The 17,049-nt window shown below is 39.8% G+C and overlaps 1 protein-coding gene across 1 annotated transcript in view; it reads left to right on the top strand.

The window, feature by feature from the left end:
* LOC105695291 (putative ATP-dependent RNA helicase me31b) overlaps window positions 1-17,049 on the top strand; it is a 44,279-nt gene that overhangs the window by 10,981 nt on the left and 16,249 nt on the right. Inside the window, exons 5-8 of the mRNA XM_012416738.2 lie at window positions 10,684-10,855; window positions 10,945-11,095; window positions 11,192-11,387; window positions 11,514-11,684. Of these exons, the coding sequence (XP_012272161.1) occupies window positions 10,684-10,855; window positions 10,945-11,095; window positions 11,192-11,387; window positions 11,514-11,684 (690 nt within the window). The remainder of the gene's footprint in view (window positions 1-10,683; window positions 10,856-10,944; window positions 11,096-11,191; window positions 11,388-11,513; window positions 11,685-17,049) is intronic.

The raw sequence follows: 17,049 nt of genomic DNA, 5'->3' as shown, positions 1-17,049 counted from the left end.
AACGCACCAGAAACAATCTTCAATTCACCAATCGTCAATCTGGACGTCTAACCCTATTATTTGCATATGACTCATATGACGATGACACAAGCTATATCAGCTGATGAAATAAACTGTTTTATGGCGCGCTCGGCCACATGCGTGTTAGCATTATTTTTACCCGACTCGTTCGTCTATTATTTATTTTGTTAATGACGAATAAAACACTGTATCGACGTTATCACAATATTAAGCCCATTTGGCATATATAAACTTTCTTTTGTTACAACTTTAATAGAGCACGCATTTTGCGGTAATTCGTCGTTAGACTTCTTTTCTTCTTGTGCTGTATATCTAACTACACGGCGAACTAAGTTGTGTTTGCGCGTTGTTCTATCGGAGCGCCGCTTGCGGCGTTTGCCTGAACTGTGTATGCGGTACCATTATCCTAGGTGCTGACGCCACAATATTCCCCCCTGAGCGCCGCAATTTCAGGGCGCAAACCGGACATGTTTTTGTGTCTTTGAATATGTGCGAGGAGTGTCTTTTTGGTGGCTCGATGACGGTTCGGTTGTATCTGGAACGTCTTTTTCTGTGAATGCCGGTTCAAGTCTCAATCGAGACTGTAGTCGGAGTTCCTTTTATGTTTATTTTGAAGACTCTGTCGTTAATCCTTTCTAAGACTTCATATGGACCCTCGTACGGATTTTCGAGTGGTCGTCTGGTCACATCAACACGGATAAATACGTGTGAACATGCGTATAATGTTTCGTGAACAAATGTTGTTCCTTTTGTATGATGAGGATGATACTGGAGCGGGTCGTATTTTTCTCATTATGGATCGTAGTTTCTCTAAAAAGATGCGAGGTTGATTAGTAGGTGTCACATCTATAAAGAACTCACCTGGGAGACGCAATGAGGTTCCATAAACGAGTTCTGCTGCGGAGGTATTTAGATCCTCCTTGATACTTGTTCTCAGTCCAAGAAGAACTGTGGGTAGGGTGTCAATCCATTGAGTGTTGGCGTGACACATAATGGCAGCTTTTAATGAACGGTGCCACCTTTCTACCATGCCATTGGCACATGGATGATATGCTGTTGTATTAATTTTCTTTGCACGTATTAGTTTTGCTAGTGCTTGAAATAATTGTGATTCAAATTGAGATCCTTTATCTGTAGTGATAACTGATGGTGCTCCAAATCTTGCGTTCCATGTTGAATAGAAAGCGTTAACTATGGTTTCTGCTGAAATGTCAGCACTGGGTACTGCTTCAGGCCAGCGTGTAAATCGCTCTATAATTGTGAGGTAGTATTTGAATCCTTTTACTAGTGGTAATGGACCAATGATATCGATGTGGATGTGACGAAATCTTTCGTCCGGAATGGCTATTTTCTCTGGAATCATTTTGACATGACGTTGTATTTTACTTCTTTGACAAGGTAGGCAAGTTTTAACCCATGTGGCAATGTCTTTGTGCATTTTTGGCCAGACAAATCGTCTGCTTATTAGTTTTTGGGTTGTTTTATTTCCTGGGCGTGCCAAATTATGGACAGTATTATATATTTATTTTCTTAAACTTGAGGGTACGTATGGTCTTACGTCGTTGCCTGATATGTCGCAATAAAGATCCTTGTCGGTATTTTGTAAACGTAATTTTTTTAGGCACAGTGATGAAGAGTTGGAGTTTAGAAGCTCTTGAAGTTCTTCATCGCTATTTTGTGCTTCGATTAGATCGTCAGTTGATATGACGACAGGCATGTTGACTGTTTCAATTCGCGATAATGCGTCCGCGACTGTATTATTTGGGCCAGCTATATAAATTATTTCTGTAGTAAATTGGCCTATGAAATCTAGATGTCTGACTTGTGACGCTTTGTCCATTTTTTGTTTAAAGGCAAATGTTAATCGTTTATGGTCTGTTTTAACTATTAGGCGTTGGCCTTCTATTAGATGCAACAAATATTTTAATACGCTGTAAATTGCGAGAAGTTCGCGATCATATGTACTATAACTTCTTTGTGTTTCTGAAAGTTTTTTAGAATAGAATCCTATGGGTTTCCAATTGTTGTCGTCTAGCTGTTCCAAGACTGCACCCATACAAGTATCAGATGCGTCGGTTTGTAGAGCTAGAGTTGCATTTTCTTTTGGATGAACTAGTAGTGTTGCATTGACTAGTTGTTGTTTACAGGCTTCAAAGGCTTGGGTTGTTTCTTCGTTCCACTGAATTATGCGTTTGTCTTTTTTCTTGGCACTTATTAAGAAAGTTTGGAGAGGCGCTTGTGTTTGGGCCGCGTTTTTAATGAAACGGCGATAAAAATTGATTAAGCCTAAAAATCGTCGAAGATCCTAAATAGTCTTCGGTTGTTTGTATGTTTTGATGCTCTCGATTCTATTTTCGAGGGGTTTGGTGCCGTTGGAGTCTATATGATATCGAATATAGTCGACTTCTTTGACTGCGAAGATGCATTTGGAGTAATTTATTGACAGACCGTATTGACGTAGTCTTTCTAATACTTGTTTTAAATGCTTTTCGTGGGTTTCTTCATCTTTTGAAGCTATAAGAATGTCATCGATATATGCGTGACGAAAGTTTAGTCCTCTGAGTGCTGTGTCGATTAGACGCTGAAATGTTTGTGCAGCATTGCATAATCCGAATGGCATTACTTTAAATTCGTATAATCCGAACGGAGTTATTATTGTTGTTTTTGATTGGTCCTCTGCGGCCATTGGGACTTGATGAAATGCTCTCTTTAAGTCGAGCTTAGTAAATATTTTGCATCCTTGGAGCATGTATGAAAAATCATGTATGTGGGGTAACGGATATCGATTCGGAACCGTGATTGCATTTAGCTTTCTATAATCACCGCATAATCTCCATCCTCCTTCCTTTTTTGGAACTAGATGGATGGGTGAAGCCCAGTTGCTGGATGAAGGTTGACAGATTCCTTCTTTCATCATTTCTTCGATTGCCTGTTTGGCTGCTTTGTATTTAAATGGCGGAAGGCGGCGTGCCCTCTCCGCTATCGGGGCTCCTTTAACGGTTATATGATGTTGGACTTGATGTATTCCTTCTTTTTTTGGTGTTGGTTTTGTCACGTCGACGAATTCCCTGAGGATTTTATAATATTTAGATTTCACATCTAAGGTGAAAAGAGTAGGTTCTTTGGCTTGACGGCTTGTCCCTGAGTACAGGGTTGTAGTTCCGTTTAATAACCTTTGGTTTGCTAGGTCTACTAATAATTTATAATATTGGAGAAAATCAGCTCCTAAAATGGCTTTTGAGACATCTGCTACTAGAAATGTCCATGAAAATTCCCTGCGCAGGCCTAGATCTACTAAAATGGACCTCTCGCCGTAAGTGTAAATTGGGGTGCCATTGGCTGCATAAAGTTTAAAAGACGAGGGTAATAGTTTTGATTTGCTTAGACTTTTTGGGAGGACGGATACATCTGCCCCTGTATCAACCAAGTATTTTGCGCCCGTTTTCCTGTCGGTAATAATCAGACGCTTTTTGTTTGGCATTCCGCCCTCACACGTCTGGAGGTGAGGTCGGGTCGTTAGTTTTCCGACTCCTTTCGAGGAGGCGGGTTGACCCATGAACAAGGTTTATTGCATTTGTAGGACTTGTTTCTGAATTTATAATGGTAGTGACATAGACCATTTTGTGAAGTATTGGGTCTATGATTATTATTTTGTTGGTTGTGCCATTTTCCTTGGCGGTCGCTTCGACTGCGACTTCTGGAACGCTGAAACTGTTGTGTTAAAGATTCTACAGCTTTAGTTAATTCAATTATTTTGAGGTCTATTTCGGAGACGTGTGGCTCTGTAGTTTGCGAAGTACTCGCAGTTTCGCTTATGGCTGGCTTTCGTCCATTTTGCCAGCCAAGTTTGCTAGTTTGTTGAGGTCTGTCACCTCGGAGATTGCTAAAATGGATCTAGAATGTTCTGGTAATTGTTCGAGAAACAATGTTTTTAGGACTGAATCGCCACATTGTCCTCCGGATAAGTTTTTTAGTTTTTGTAAATAGACCGATGGCTTTTCGTTACCTATGGATTGTCCTCGGAGAAGCTTCCGAAGTTTCGTTTCGCTTGTTTCGTCTAATGACTGTATTATGCGTTCCTTTAATGCTTTATATTTATTCTTTTCTGGTGGGGATTTTATATCCGACACCGGGGGTAATATGGATGTGTCCAGATGTAAAATGGCATACCTGAACTTAACGTCGTCCGCTATAACAGCATAAATATTGAATGCTGCTTCTACTTGTACGAACCATAATTTTGGGCTCTCCTTCCAAAATGGCGGTAATTTTATGATCGGCGTGGAAGGTGTTTCGCGCATTTTTTCCTTTGGGGACTTAGCTTGAGCTTCCTGTTGAATATCTTCTTCGCCGCCTTCAATTGTGGGATTATTCTCACTGTCTTTGTTTCCGTCGATCGACGTATCCGGCGTATCTGACGAACGAGTCGTCTTCTTTTTTCTCATCTTTTTTGGGTGATCACGTCGGGGTCACCAGTTATGGCGCGTTCGGCCACATGCGTGTTAGCATTATTTTTACCCGACTCGTTCGTCTATTATTTATTTTGTTAATGATAAATAAAACACTGTATCGACGTTACCACAATACTTATTATTAAGCCCATTTGGCATATATAAACTTTCTTTTGTTACAACTTTAACAGAGCACGCATTTTGCGGTAATTCGTCGTTAGACTTCTTTTCTTCTTGTGCTGTTTATCTAACTACACGGCGAACTAAGGTGTGTTTGCACGTTGTACTATCGGAGCGCCGCTTGTGGCGTTTGCCTGAACTGTGTATGCGGTACCATTGTCCTAGGTGCTGACGCCACAGTTTGAATTGAGGTGTCGCCATCTGCCGTGAAAGAAGTGAAAAAGAAAGTCATACTGGCGCCATCTGGCAGGAAACATTCACGAAGGTGGTGCGAAGATGACGACGGAACTGAATGACGTCTCGTCCTATGTTCAGTCTAGTTATTAGCTAAAAACTTTCCGGTACCTGACTAAGGACGTTTAAAATTGATTTGAATGCAATCGTTATCATTTTCTGGTTCATAACCACCTGTTGAATCTTTGTATTAATGATAATATGAAGAGATATTGATAGTACAACGCGGCTATCGAGCCGCCGTATTTGGCCGTCCATTGCATGTCTGTAGCGGCGAAGTTGGCCAGTGTAAATAGACTATGGTCGGCGGCGCGCCTTTACCGTCGTACGTGGTTTCATCTGGTGGTGTACCTGGGACTTGGCGCGAGACTCGACCAAGTCTCTTGATTCGATACATTTCTTCCTAACCCCTATAAATTCGAGGATAATAAAAGTTCTAATAGTTATTGGGCCGCGCCTGGTATAAAGCCTGTTGTACTTTCTAACCATAACAGTTCCTTGCATATTACTACAAATTATTTTATAAAACGACAAAATAGATCATCGTTACATATATAAACTACACATCTTTCTTATTATATTATTTATTGTTTTAGTTCTTACATTTTTTATTTTTGGATCATTGGCTGTGTGTGGGTGCGCCCGCGCGGATATGTATGTGTGATTGCATAGTATCTGTTACTAATTTTATTGATTTCTGAGATTGAAAATTGAATACAAAGATTACATTTTTATACGTCTAATTTCACTAGTTTCAAGAGATATAAAGACAAATTGTAATAAAATAATTAAGTAATTCTCTGGTCGGGTTATATTTTGCCCTTCAGAAAAAGAAAAAATATACGGGTCTAATTGAGAACCGCCTTTTTTGAAGTTGATTGAAAAAGAGCCTTAGTTGAAGCTAGAATAATACTTATAAGAAGAGATCACAACAATTGGGTCAGAGATTGTAAGGAATTTTCTAGAAGTTAATCTACAGCCAAAATAAGAAGGCACGTATTCGAGCGATCGTTTGATTGGGCCTTATTTCTCAAGGTATCTACATTTAAAATTTCATAGATACTCAGAATATACCGCTGGTACCATAAGTGTAAATCCATCATTCATGAATATCAATTGATACACTGGGTAGAGCTTCAGAGCTGTGCTTGCTAGGTTGTGGGTTTGATTCCCATTGCTATATACTTTTTCTTCCAATTTTTACCACTATTTATCATGAAGAACATATTAGTTTTGGTATGTTATCTTCATACATTAATTTAATTTGCAGAAAAATTAATTGACAAATTAATCAAATTAGAAAAGAAAATAGATGAGTAAATGTATTAAAAATGAACAAATTAATGGTACAGTTAACAATCCTTCACTAGAGTAGTATCGTTTCTCGCTACGTGGCACCACTGTACTTCAAGAAATCGTTAACTGTACCGTTCATTTGTTCAAGTTTAACAAACCCCCACAGAAATACCTCTGGTGTAAAAAAAGGACAAGTTTAATGGGTCATGTTATTAAAAAATGAGTTGTTTCAGATTTTACCTACAAAAGTAATAAGATCAGGTATTGGTGACAAGTTTAGGAGCATTTTTAATCCGCAAGCTACTAACGTAGTGAAGTCAGTTAGTGTGACAAGTCCAAAGTTTCATTAATTCAAAATTTTCAAAATTTTTTAAAGTCAATAGCAACAGTCAATCAAGTTCTAAAAAATCCTGAGAAAATATATTAAATTATATTCTCGCTGTCGAACATCTTCCTCTCTTTATGGCCTCCTCTCGATTCTACAAGGTGGTTTTGGATAATTTAAGGGGTTGTAAACTACAGTATCAAACTTGTTAGGCCCGTAGCATAATACAGTATAACAGTAGTGAAGTTTTGTCTTTTCTTTAAAATATTTATTTAATAAGTTATCAACAATTGCATGAAATTCCATGGTGCTTGGAACACTGTCCAACCATTATATTAATAACACTCTGGATTAACAAAATTCTTGGATGAAAATAAAACCAAGATGCTGTCTGCAGTTACAACACGCAAGGATATATCTGTGATTATGTGCCTTCGAATTTATGTTCTGCGTGACATTGATACATTATCATTAGTACTGTTATAGGTACTGGTTTATGCTATAGGCCCGATAAATTCGGTATTGCAGTTTGCAATCCCTTAAGGTGAAGTGAAACCTCCTTCCAATCAGTCGATTCGAACACAACACTTTTTTTTAAGGGTATTAGACCAAACTGTCCGAAACTTTGACACATCATTCCTGATCATCTAAGAATTGTCCTGACACATTGAAAATTTGGATTTTTGGAAAAACGTTTTTAACTTAGCCCAGACCAGAACCAAAATGGCGTCGAACTCACGTATTTCGATTAATATATAATTATCGAAGGCCCTGATATGAGAAACGAAAGGGTCAGGACAATTTTACAACAATTTAGAACACTCTGGTAATCGAGAAACTCGCATTTCAATTGAAATGGAATAAAGGCAAAAAAAGTGTTGTATGCGCTTCTATGCTAAAACGTTGGGAATACGAGGTCTCGGAGTGAAAATTGAATTGACCTGGAAATCACAGATGGTGCAGGGTGTCCCTCTGCAGTCAATTAGGGCCTCAGAAAGCATGAATGCAGAGGATTTCTGGAGCTTTAGTTCGATTTCTTGATATTTATTGTACGAAAACGACAGGTGGAGTATGCCTTTTGGTACAATATCCAATATAATTCGACACAGCTGTCAATATAAAAACGAACGTCGGCAACATAGGCATTTAGAAAAATCTTCTTTATCGACATAGATAAAGTTCCTCGACGTGTTTCACTTCACCTTAAAGTATCTAAAATCAACCTGTAGAATCGAGAGGAGGCCATAATGCGAGGAAGATGATCGACAGCGAGAATATAATTTAATATATTTTCTCAGGATTTTTCAGAACTGGATTGACTGTTGCTATTGATTTCCAAAAGTTCTGCAAATTTTGGATTAATGAAATTTCATTTAGTCTTATCACACTATCTGATTTCTCTACGTTACGTTAGTAGGCTGCTTGCGGATTAAAAATGCTTGTATACTTGTCACGAATGATCGTATTACGTTTATAGGTGAAATCTGAAACAATTCTTTTTTTTTTTTATAACATGACCTAATAAACTTGTCTTTTTTTTTCTACACCAGAGGCGTGTTTGAGGGGGGTTTCTTTTCTTTTTGAAAGAGAGTTCGCAATAAAATAGTTTTAAACAAATATCCGATACCCTTTCTATAACTCAAGAATAGTAATATTGATTGCGGCATTTGTCATTGTTTTTATCTCGAATAATTCTAATTTATTTATTATTTGGCGAATGTTTCATTCGATAGCTATTTGATGGTTTCATATTCAGTGCCGTTACAAGCTAAAGAAAGGTGCGTTCTGACATACAGTGACCAGCAAAAGTATTCGCACCAGCATTCGCATGTTACTAAAATTAGAACCAGACTTAACAAAGTATCCACAAGAAGTTTAGTGTGCTTAAATTTGTGGATGTAAAATGAAGACATCATGAAGTGACAACACATTTAGAAATAGTATTTGTCTTGTTTCATTAGTTTCACACAGAATTCTAGTTAAATTTGTATTTCTGTTATTATGTTATAACATTATATGTTTAATTTATTTCTCAAATTTATTAACACGTTAAGGGGATGTGAAAGTGGCATCCGAAAGCTCAATCGATCATAAAACTTTTCTACGAACTGGGTGTTTCAAATCGTTTTATACTTTAAAACGTGAATATGGAAACCCTATGGTAGTTCCTGAAACTCGCGAAATTTCATTTTTTATAAACTATTTTTATAATGCCTATAAACAATTTTAAAAAGAATTGAAATTTCATGAGTTTCAAGACCTTCCATATAGTCTCCCTATTCACGTTGCAACGTTTCAAACTATTCGGTAAACCGAGTTGGGAGAAAAGTTTTATAAACCAAAACTCTTCAACGCCACTTTCGCATTACCTGAAGGTATTACTTCCCTAGTAATCGGACTCAAAAGGTGACGCGTTCGGGGATGGTATCGACCATTGAGTTCCCTCTACATCTTAAAGCGAATTCTTTGTCCATGCTTGTACACTTGGGCGTCTACGCACACATGTATTCCCTGAACGGACAGACTTGCCACACAAGCGTAGGTTGGCGCGCAGAATGTAGCAGCGTTGTTTGGGGCATCAGTAGTTCATACAGTGATGTTATCAAATGGTGTAAATAAATTATATTAACATAAATACGTTTAGTGAATTTTTTTTCCGGTTTATAATTACTACTTTGAAATTGAATGATCTACTCATAACATTTAGGGCGATAGAACAAGTCAAATACGCGGACGGTTACATGTACTACCGTGAACATGGTTGCCACATCTGAGCCGCCCGCCCCACTCTCTGCGACGTACAAAAATATTCGGAATTTTCCTGATAGCCCTATCTCCGTATCCCGATGGACAAAAAATTCCATTTTTTTTTTTAATATTAACTAACGCATATCCCTTTATATTGTCACGATTTTTGAAAAAAATAGTAAGATTCGTTTCACCGTAAACATTGAAAATGTAACGCAGCGTCTCATTATGTACGTGTTACATATGAAGACTTGCTGCAAAATATGCAATATTCAAATTCGATTATCTTCCGAATGGGCTTGTTTTGTAGATAAAAATCTGAAGAATACCCTGAAAAAGTCTGAAAAAAATGGTAAGAAAACTGCATTTAGGGAAGTAATACCTTAAGCGCGGCGTCGGTCCCTGGGGACTAGCACGGCATCAAGAATCCTATATATTAAAAAATGTTCCGCCTAAACGGAAAGCTCAGTAAAATCGGCTCCGCGCTTAACGTGTTAATACGCTAACATTCCAATCTCAAATGTAATGAATGAATGTTGTCTTTGTATTCGATTAAAAAAAAAAGTTCGTGTTGTTTTATTTTTTACTTGACGTTTTATATTTGTTATAGTATAATCGTAGTCAAGTTTTCAATGGAGAAATGAATTAATTTAGAAAAATCAAATACAATATTAAAAATTAGGTTCAATCAGTAGATATACATTTGAAATGAAGTTAGTAAGTTACGATTTGTGACACATTATTTTTGTCTCATGTTCCTCTTCCGACGACCATATATTTCTGTTTTTATGGTCAACTTATTTATCCTGAAATCAGTTCCCATCAGTTGAGCCTGCAAAGTCCCGTAATAATATCATCTGTTCCTTCTTATTTATTTCAATTGCGTCAATAATATATATTTTCAATTATGAATCATGATAAAGTGGATTTACTATACCGGGTGGGGTACTTAACTTGAAACACTATCATCTGAGGTGATTTTAGAGAAAAAAGTGTGAAATAAAAGTTTCTTGCCGTCGAGGGGTAATATAATGTTCGTTATTTATTTCAAGTTTATTTTTAAGGCCATTTCAGGATCAACTTCAATTTTTTAAACGGTAGCCCTGTACTTTTATTGCAGCATTGCATTGCATGGAGGGAAAAAAAGTAATTTTCATTCGAAACATTTTTTGTACCGCTTCAATTTTGGAGGATAATAAAAATAATATCAAGAACTGTCCATTCTGAGTTATCTACTTCGATAACTCCGTTTTACTATTTATATCAGTCAGCCTTTGTGTTGATTGAGAAAAATCGCCTGTTTTTTTTTTAGCCCCGAATTATTACGTTCATACAGCGTAAAAAGAGTTACTGAGTTACCTCTAGTACAAAAGTTTCAAATCATCAATGTTGATCAAATGTATATGCCTAACCGTTTTGTCTGTACAGGTTGATCCGCGAAAAGAAGTTATTCAAGCACTGGTAATAGTTCCAACTAGAGAATTAGCGCTACAAACATCACAGATATGCATCGAGCTTGCGAGACATATGGACATAAAAGTGATGGTGACTACAGGTGGAACCAATTTACGCGATGATATCATGAGGATTTATCAAAAAGGTAATGATGAAGGATAATTTTATTCTGTTTCACTAAAACAGGTGTTTAATACGTACAATCAATAATTTCTCCTATGTTTGCGTTAATAGTACAAGTGATAATAGCGACACCAGGAAGGATCCTCGATCTTATGGACAAAAATGTTGCTCATATGGATCAGTGCAGAATTTTGGTTCTGGACGAAGCAGACAAACTTCTTTCGCAAGACTTCAAGGGAATGCTGGATCATGTAATTTCTAAGTACGTCCACTAGTTATTCTTTACATGTATGCCCTTGCACCAATTTTCAATTAAGAAGAAAAGAATGATGTAATATTCCTCGGATTTGTTAAACAGATTACCACGAGAACGACAGATATTGTTATATTCAGCCACGTTTCCTCTGACGGTGAAGCAATTCATGGAAAAGCACCTGAAAGATCCCTACGAGATTAATTTAATGGACGAGCTGACCCTTAAAGGTGTAACTCAGTACTATGCCTTCGTACAGGAACGTCAAAAAGTTCATTGCCTGAACACGCTGTTTTCCAAGGTGAATAATGTATTCCGCATTAACGTTATTTGATGTTTGTATTTGAACATGGGTAATTAATGTTAAATTATTATTTGAAGTTATAGCTTTATGATGCTAAGATAGTATTTTTTTCAATTCCTATAGTTGCAAATCACGCAGAGTATAATATTCTGCAACTCGACGCAGCGCGTTGAATTACTGGCTAAGAAAATAACTGATTTGGGGTACTGCTGCTACTACATACATGCAAAAATGGCACAGGCACACCGAAATCGCGTCTTTCATGACTTTCGCGCTGGATTGTGCAGAAACCTGGTAAGCTTTTTTTTTATTTTTAACTCGAACTTCGTTAATGATTTTTGAATACTAGAATGATACTTAACAGCTTTTGAAATACAGTGCTTATTTATACAACTACAAACCATCGTAGAATTATAATACTAATTTAAATATCTTCTATATATTTAAATTACATCAAAGACACCTTCATCAGGTGTAAAAAACATCGCCAGATACATGTGTGCCCGTCACAATCCATTCCGATCATAATTTCGGTTACATTATATTAAGGATAAGCCAAATAATTTTAATGGTTACAAAATTACTTAGGCCGGTTACTGTATGGCTAAATATAAAACATATCTCACTTTTGGTTCGTTAGTAACTTTCCTGAATAAAGTACATTCTGTCATTCGTAATTTTTATAAGCTATGTAGTCTAAACGGTTACAAAACGACTGAGATCCGTAACTATGTATCAAATACAAAGGTATATCACTTCTGGTTCATTAATAATTTTTAAAAACTAAAGTATTAAAACACAGAATCTATAACATAAGAAATACAAACAATTTTTAAAACTTTTTTGGTGAGCCACGTAATAAATGCGACATACGTCCTGGAGTTAGTAGAGTCACAAAAAGGGTTCCGACCTGGGAGAAGCGATTGTTCGTTCTACCATGGACCCCTAACCCTGCCACCGCCCTGGCTTGAGCCCACCCCATAACATTTATATTAATTACCGGTCGGGCGTTAGGCGTTCCAGGAGACCAAAAATCAACCTCTTTCGGCCTCCCTTCCTTAAGGGTTTCAGCTCTATCTGCAAGAGTGGTTCCAGAAGGCGAGGGCGAAGGGTAAACCCCGGCTTAACCGAGGGTAAGCTTTACTAAAATCGCTCTACCATAAAAAACTTGTGAACAGATGTCGGTCGGCAAACTTTTCTCCTCGACTGGAAAAACATGGAATTTCGGTCGGGTCACCCCATGTAAACTGTCCGAACTAAAGCATACTCGCTTGCCCCGGGTGAACGCGAGCAGGCGCGGCCGTTAGCTGCCCCGCGTGATTAGTCAGGTCAAATTAAGGTGAAGTGAAACACGTCGAGGAACTTGATCAACGTCGATAAAGGAGACTTTTCTAAATGCCTACGTTGCCGACGTTCGTTTTTACATTGACAGCTGTATCGAATTATATTGGGTATTGTACCAAATGGGATACTCCACCTGTCGTTTTCGTATAATGATTATAAAGAAATCGAAGTAAAACTCCAGAAATCCTCTGGTTTTATGTTTTCTGGGGCCCTAATTGACTGCAGAGACCCCCTGCGCCATCTATGATTTCCAGGTCAATTAAATTTTCACGCCGAGACCTCGTATTCCCATCGTTTTGGCATAGAAGCGCACACAACACTTTTTTTGTCTTTACCCCGTTCAAATGCGAGTTTATCGATTACCAAAGTGTTCTAAATTGTCGTAAAATTGTCCTGACCCTTTGGATTCTCATATCAGAGCCTTCGATAATTGTATATTGATCGAAATATGAGAGCTCGACGCCATTTTGGTTCTGGTCTGGGCTGAGTAAACAAATTTTGTTAAATTTGAATGTGTCAGGACAATTCTTAGATGATCAGGAGTGATGTGCCATAGTTTCGGACAGTTCGGTCTAATACCCGTAAAAAAAAATGTATTCGAATCGACTGATTTGACGGGGGTTTCATCACTTCACCTTAAGGAAAGAGAAAAAAGTTATCGCGAGAAAGCTACGAAACGAGAGAATGCAAATTCTAAGGACGGAGGAAGGAGTTTTCCGAGGTGTAGGCCTGAGCACCTGTTACCTGGGTGCTGCCTGCTCGGCTTACCGGACCCGGCTCAACGTCGGCGGTCCTCCTCTCGGCCCTTGAGGTCCTTTAACCAGGCGGCTTCCTGACTCAGGGTGCTGGAGAGTCGGCGACTTGAGGCACTGATTAGACAAAACCGGGCCTGTGCCCGCGCCTGTTTATATACGCTGTCCTCTCCCCAGGTTCGGGAGGCTTCCTCGTTGTTCGATTGGCCTAATTTGAAAGAATTTGAATAGGTGGCCCAATTAACGGGGAGTTCCCGTTCGACAGAGGCTCTCGGCCTGCGATTTTCCGAGATTGGGGGCCGGCGCGTGGCCAGCTTGCGCCCGTAGTGAGGTACGGCGCCGGGTAGGAGCTAGAGATGACGCCTGAAGAGGCCCCACCTGGTCCATTGGCGGAATTTGCGCCGATGAGAATTTTCCTTTCGGGCTGTCCTGGTCCTGGGTGCCTTGGGGACTCAGAGACAACCGCGGCGACGGTGTCGGTTGGCCCCAGGATACTGCAGGTGGGCTCCTGCCCACCAGTCCGACACCTGGCCGGGAAGCCACCTTGACTTCCCGGGGAGGACCTGCCTCCCCGTGAGCGGACGTCTTCCCGACGCTGATATCCCGCGAACTGATATTCCGCCCTTGCGGGTCCGGCTTCCAGCGGCCGTTGCAGGTATGACCCGTGCACGTCCCGCTGACCCAGATGGGCAAGGTCGTGATTCTCTGGTTCGGGATTCCTAGCTCACCTTGATGAGTGCCCCGCGGTCGTCTGCTTCGCCTATATTTCGACGGCCTGGATGTTTTGGATCGTCCCTCAGCGGTCGAGCGTCGAACAATTCAAGCCGGGCAACAGTTCTTACAATCTAGAATTTCTCGGCGAGGTTCCTACAAGCTGAAATGCTTAAGGTGAAGTGAAAGCTCCCTCAAATCCGTCGACTTGAATAAGACACTTGTTTTTAAGGGTATTGGATCGAACTGTTCAAAACTTTGGCACGTGACTCGTGAGCACTTAAGAATTATCCTAACACTTTTAAAATTGGTTGGCTTAGCTTATACCATAACCAAAATGGCGTCGAGCTCTCGTATTTCGATCGATATACAATTATTGAAAGCTCTGATATGAGGAACGAAAGTGTCAGGACAATTGCACGATGATGTAGAACATTATGGTAATCAAGAAACTCGCATTTGAACGAGATGAAGGCAAAAAGTGTCTTATGCGTTTTTATGCTAAAACGATGTTAATATTAGATCTCGGAGTGAAGATTTAGTTGACACGGAAATCACAGATGGCGCAGGATGGCACTCCGCGGTCAAGTAGGGCCTCAGAAACCATGCATCCGGATGATTTCGGAAGTTTTACTTCGATTTCCTTATACTTATTGTACGAAAACGACAGATGAAGTATGCCATTTAGTACAATACTCAATATAATTCGACACAGCTGTCAATGTAAAAAAAAACGAACGTCGGCAACATAGGTATTTAGAAAAATCTGTTTTACCGATGTCGATCAAGTTCCTTGATCTGTTTCACTTCACCTTAATACTGCGTAGAGGAATTTAATGACAAAATATTCGAATAATCAGGCGGCCTACGGCTGAAAGATGCTACTCAAACTATGCAAAAATCTCATTGTAGGTACTTAAGGTGAGGGGGGCTTTGTAACCATTTAGTCTATATAGTTTATAAAACTTACGAATGATAGAAAATATACTTCATTTAAAAAAGTTATTATTGGGCCAGAAGTGAGACATTTTTTATATTTGGTATATAATAACTCAGTCGTTTTGTAACTATTTAAATAATTTAGTTTATACTTAACCCTTTGTACTCGAGAGGTGACTATCAGTCACATGGCAATTTGAATGGCAAAGGCCCCGAACGTGATGGGTTAAGGTGATATAAAAGAGTCAGTTTATATATATCTGAGAGGTTAAGTCGTTGAAAATATATAAACTTATTTCCCTAAAACCATGTTTTAGGTAGTTTCATGTTTAGGTAGTTTCATGTTTAGCTAGTTTCCCTAAAACCATGTTTTAGGTAGTTTCATGTTTAGCTAGTTTCACTAAAACCATGTTTTAGGGAAATGAGTAGGGTTAGAAAAAAATCTCTTATGGGAGGAAGGGGTTGAAAAATACGTTTTTAGGAAGAGGAGTTCGGAGCGAAGAATTTTGGAGAAGTGTCCTCGGGAGACGGGTTAATGTTTACTTTTCTGGGGATAGATTGTATGTCGCCGTTCTGCCGGGACTCACGAGCTCGCCCGTGCAGGGGTGGTATCCGTCATCACGGGGTCCCCTTTTCTGAAATATTTTGAATATTACGGGGAGCAGCTAGACTCGAGGTCTTTGGGACCCCTTTCGACTTATCTATTATTTACGTAGTGTGGCGGCAGCCTATCGCAAGAACTAAGATGGGGGGCTCCCCTGTTGTCTGGATTGAAAAGAACGAATTTTAGACTTGATGAGTCTATTACTTTGAAGAAGAAAAATCCTGGGCCTCCCGGGCTAGTTCGATACGCGGGCCGATGCACGCGCAGGGAGCGTTACGTGGGACGTAACATTGCTATATCGTACCAAGTGGTGCCTGAGAGTCACCTCTCAAGTGCCAAAGGTTAATACAATGCAACCGAAATTATGAATAGAACGGATTGTAATGGGCAGGGAGCGTTACGTGGGACGTAACATTGCCGTATCGGATCAAGTGATGCTTGAGAGTCACCTCTCAAGTGCCAAGGGTTAATACAATGTAACCGAAATTATGAATAGAACAGATTGTAATGGGCACATATGTCTTTGACGAACGTTTTTACACCTGGTGAAGGTGTCTCATGTGATTTTACGTCTTTTTGTAATCAAGTTATTTTTATTTGTTTTGTATTTCATAACATGTATTTAACGCAAATCTATCAACTCGGTTGACAAGTATACATTGGAGAAGAGTCATTCGAGTTACTGTTGTATTTCGCTGCCGTCGCCGTGATCGCGGCCCCGACAGCGATAACCACTGCGCTGCTGTACTGTGTCGTGTGCTAATGAGTGTGAGAGTGGGTAAGTGGGCGGGGGTGAGTGGATGAGCAAGTGTGTGGGCCGATGGGGCGAGTAAGGGTATGCGTAGTTCTATGGCCGAAACTGGTAAGAGTGGGCTGGGAGGGTGCAGGAGGGTAGGGTAGCGAGATGGGGTAGAGGAAGACGAGAAAGAGCACGAAAGGATAAGAAATGGCGGGACGGGACGGGACGGGAGAGGACGAGAGAGGGCGAGTGGGCGCGGGAAAGGGCGACGAAAGGGTTTGAGGGCAGCAGAGGCGAGAAGGGGCGAAAGGTGACGAGAAAGGTTGTGGGGGGGTGGAGGAGGACAAGAGGGCAAGAAAGGGTGAGAATTTGCGAGCTGGCCGAGGGGACGAAATAGGGCAAGGGAAGGCGAGAGAGGGTAAGAGAGGGCGAGAAAGGGCGATATAAGGCGTAAGGGGGAGGGTGGGGGCGCGAGAGGGGGAAAGAGAGAGAGAGGGAGGGAGGGAACGAGGGCGAGAGCGTAAAGAAATAATTGTTACGCTCTAGACAGCGCTATCATTGTTGAAAAGT

The sequence above is a fragment of the Orussus abietinus genome, unplaced genomic scaffold, assembly GCF_000612105.2.
Source record: "Orussus abietinus isolate OABI.00-Male unplaced genomic scaffold, Oabi_2.0 scaffold166, whole genome shotgun sequence".
NCBI lineage: Eukaryota > Metazoa > Arthropoda > Insecta > Hymenoptera > Orussidae > Orussus > Orussus abietinus.
This window is presented reverse-complemented; position numbering and strand designations above follow the sequence as displayed.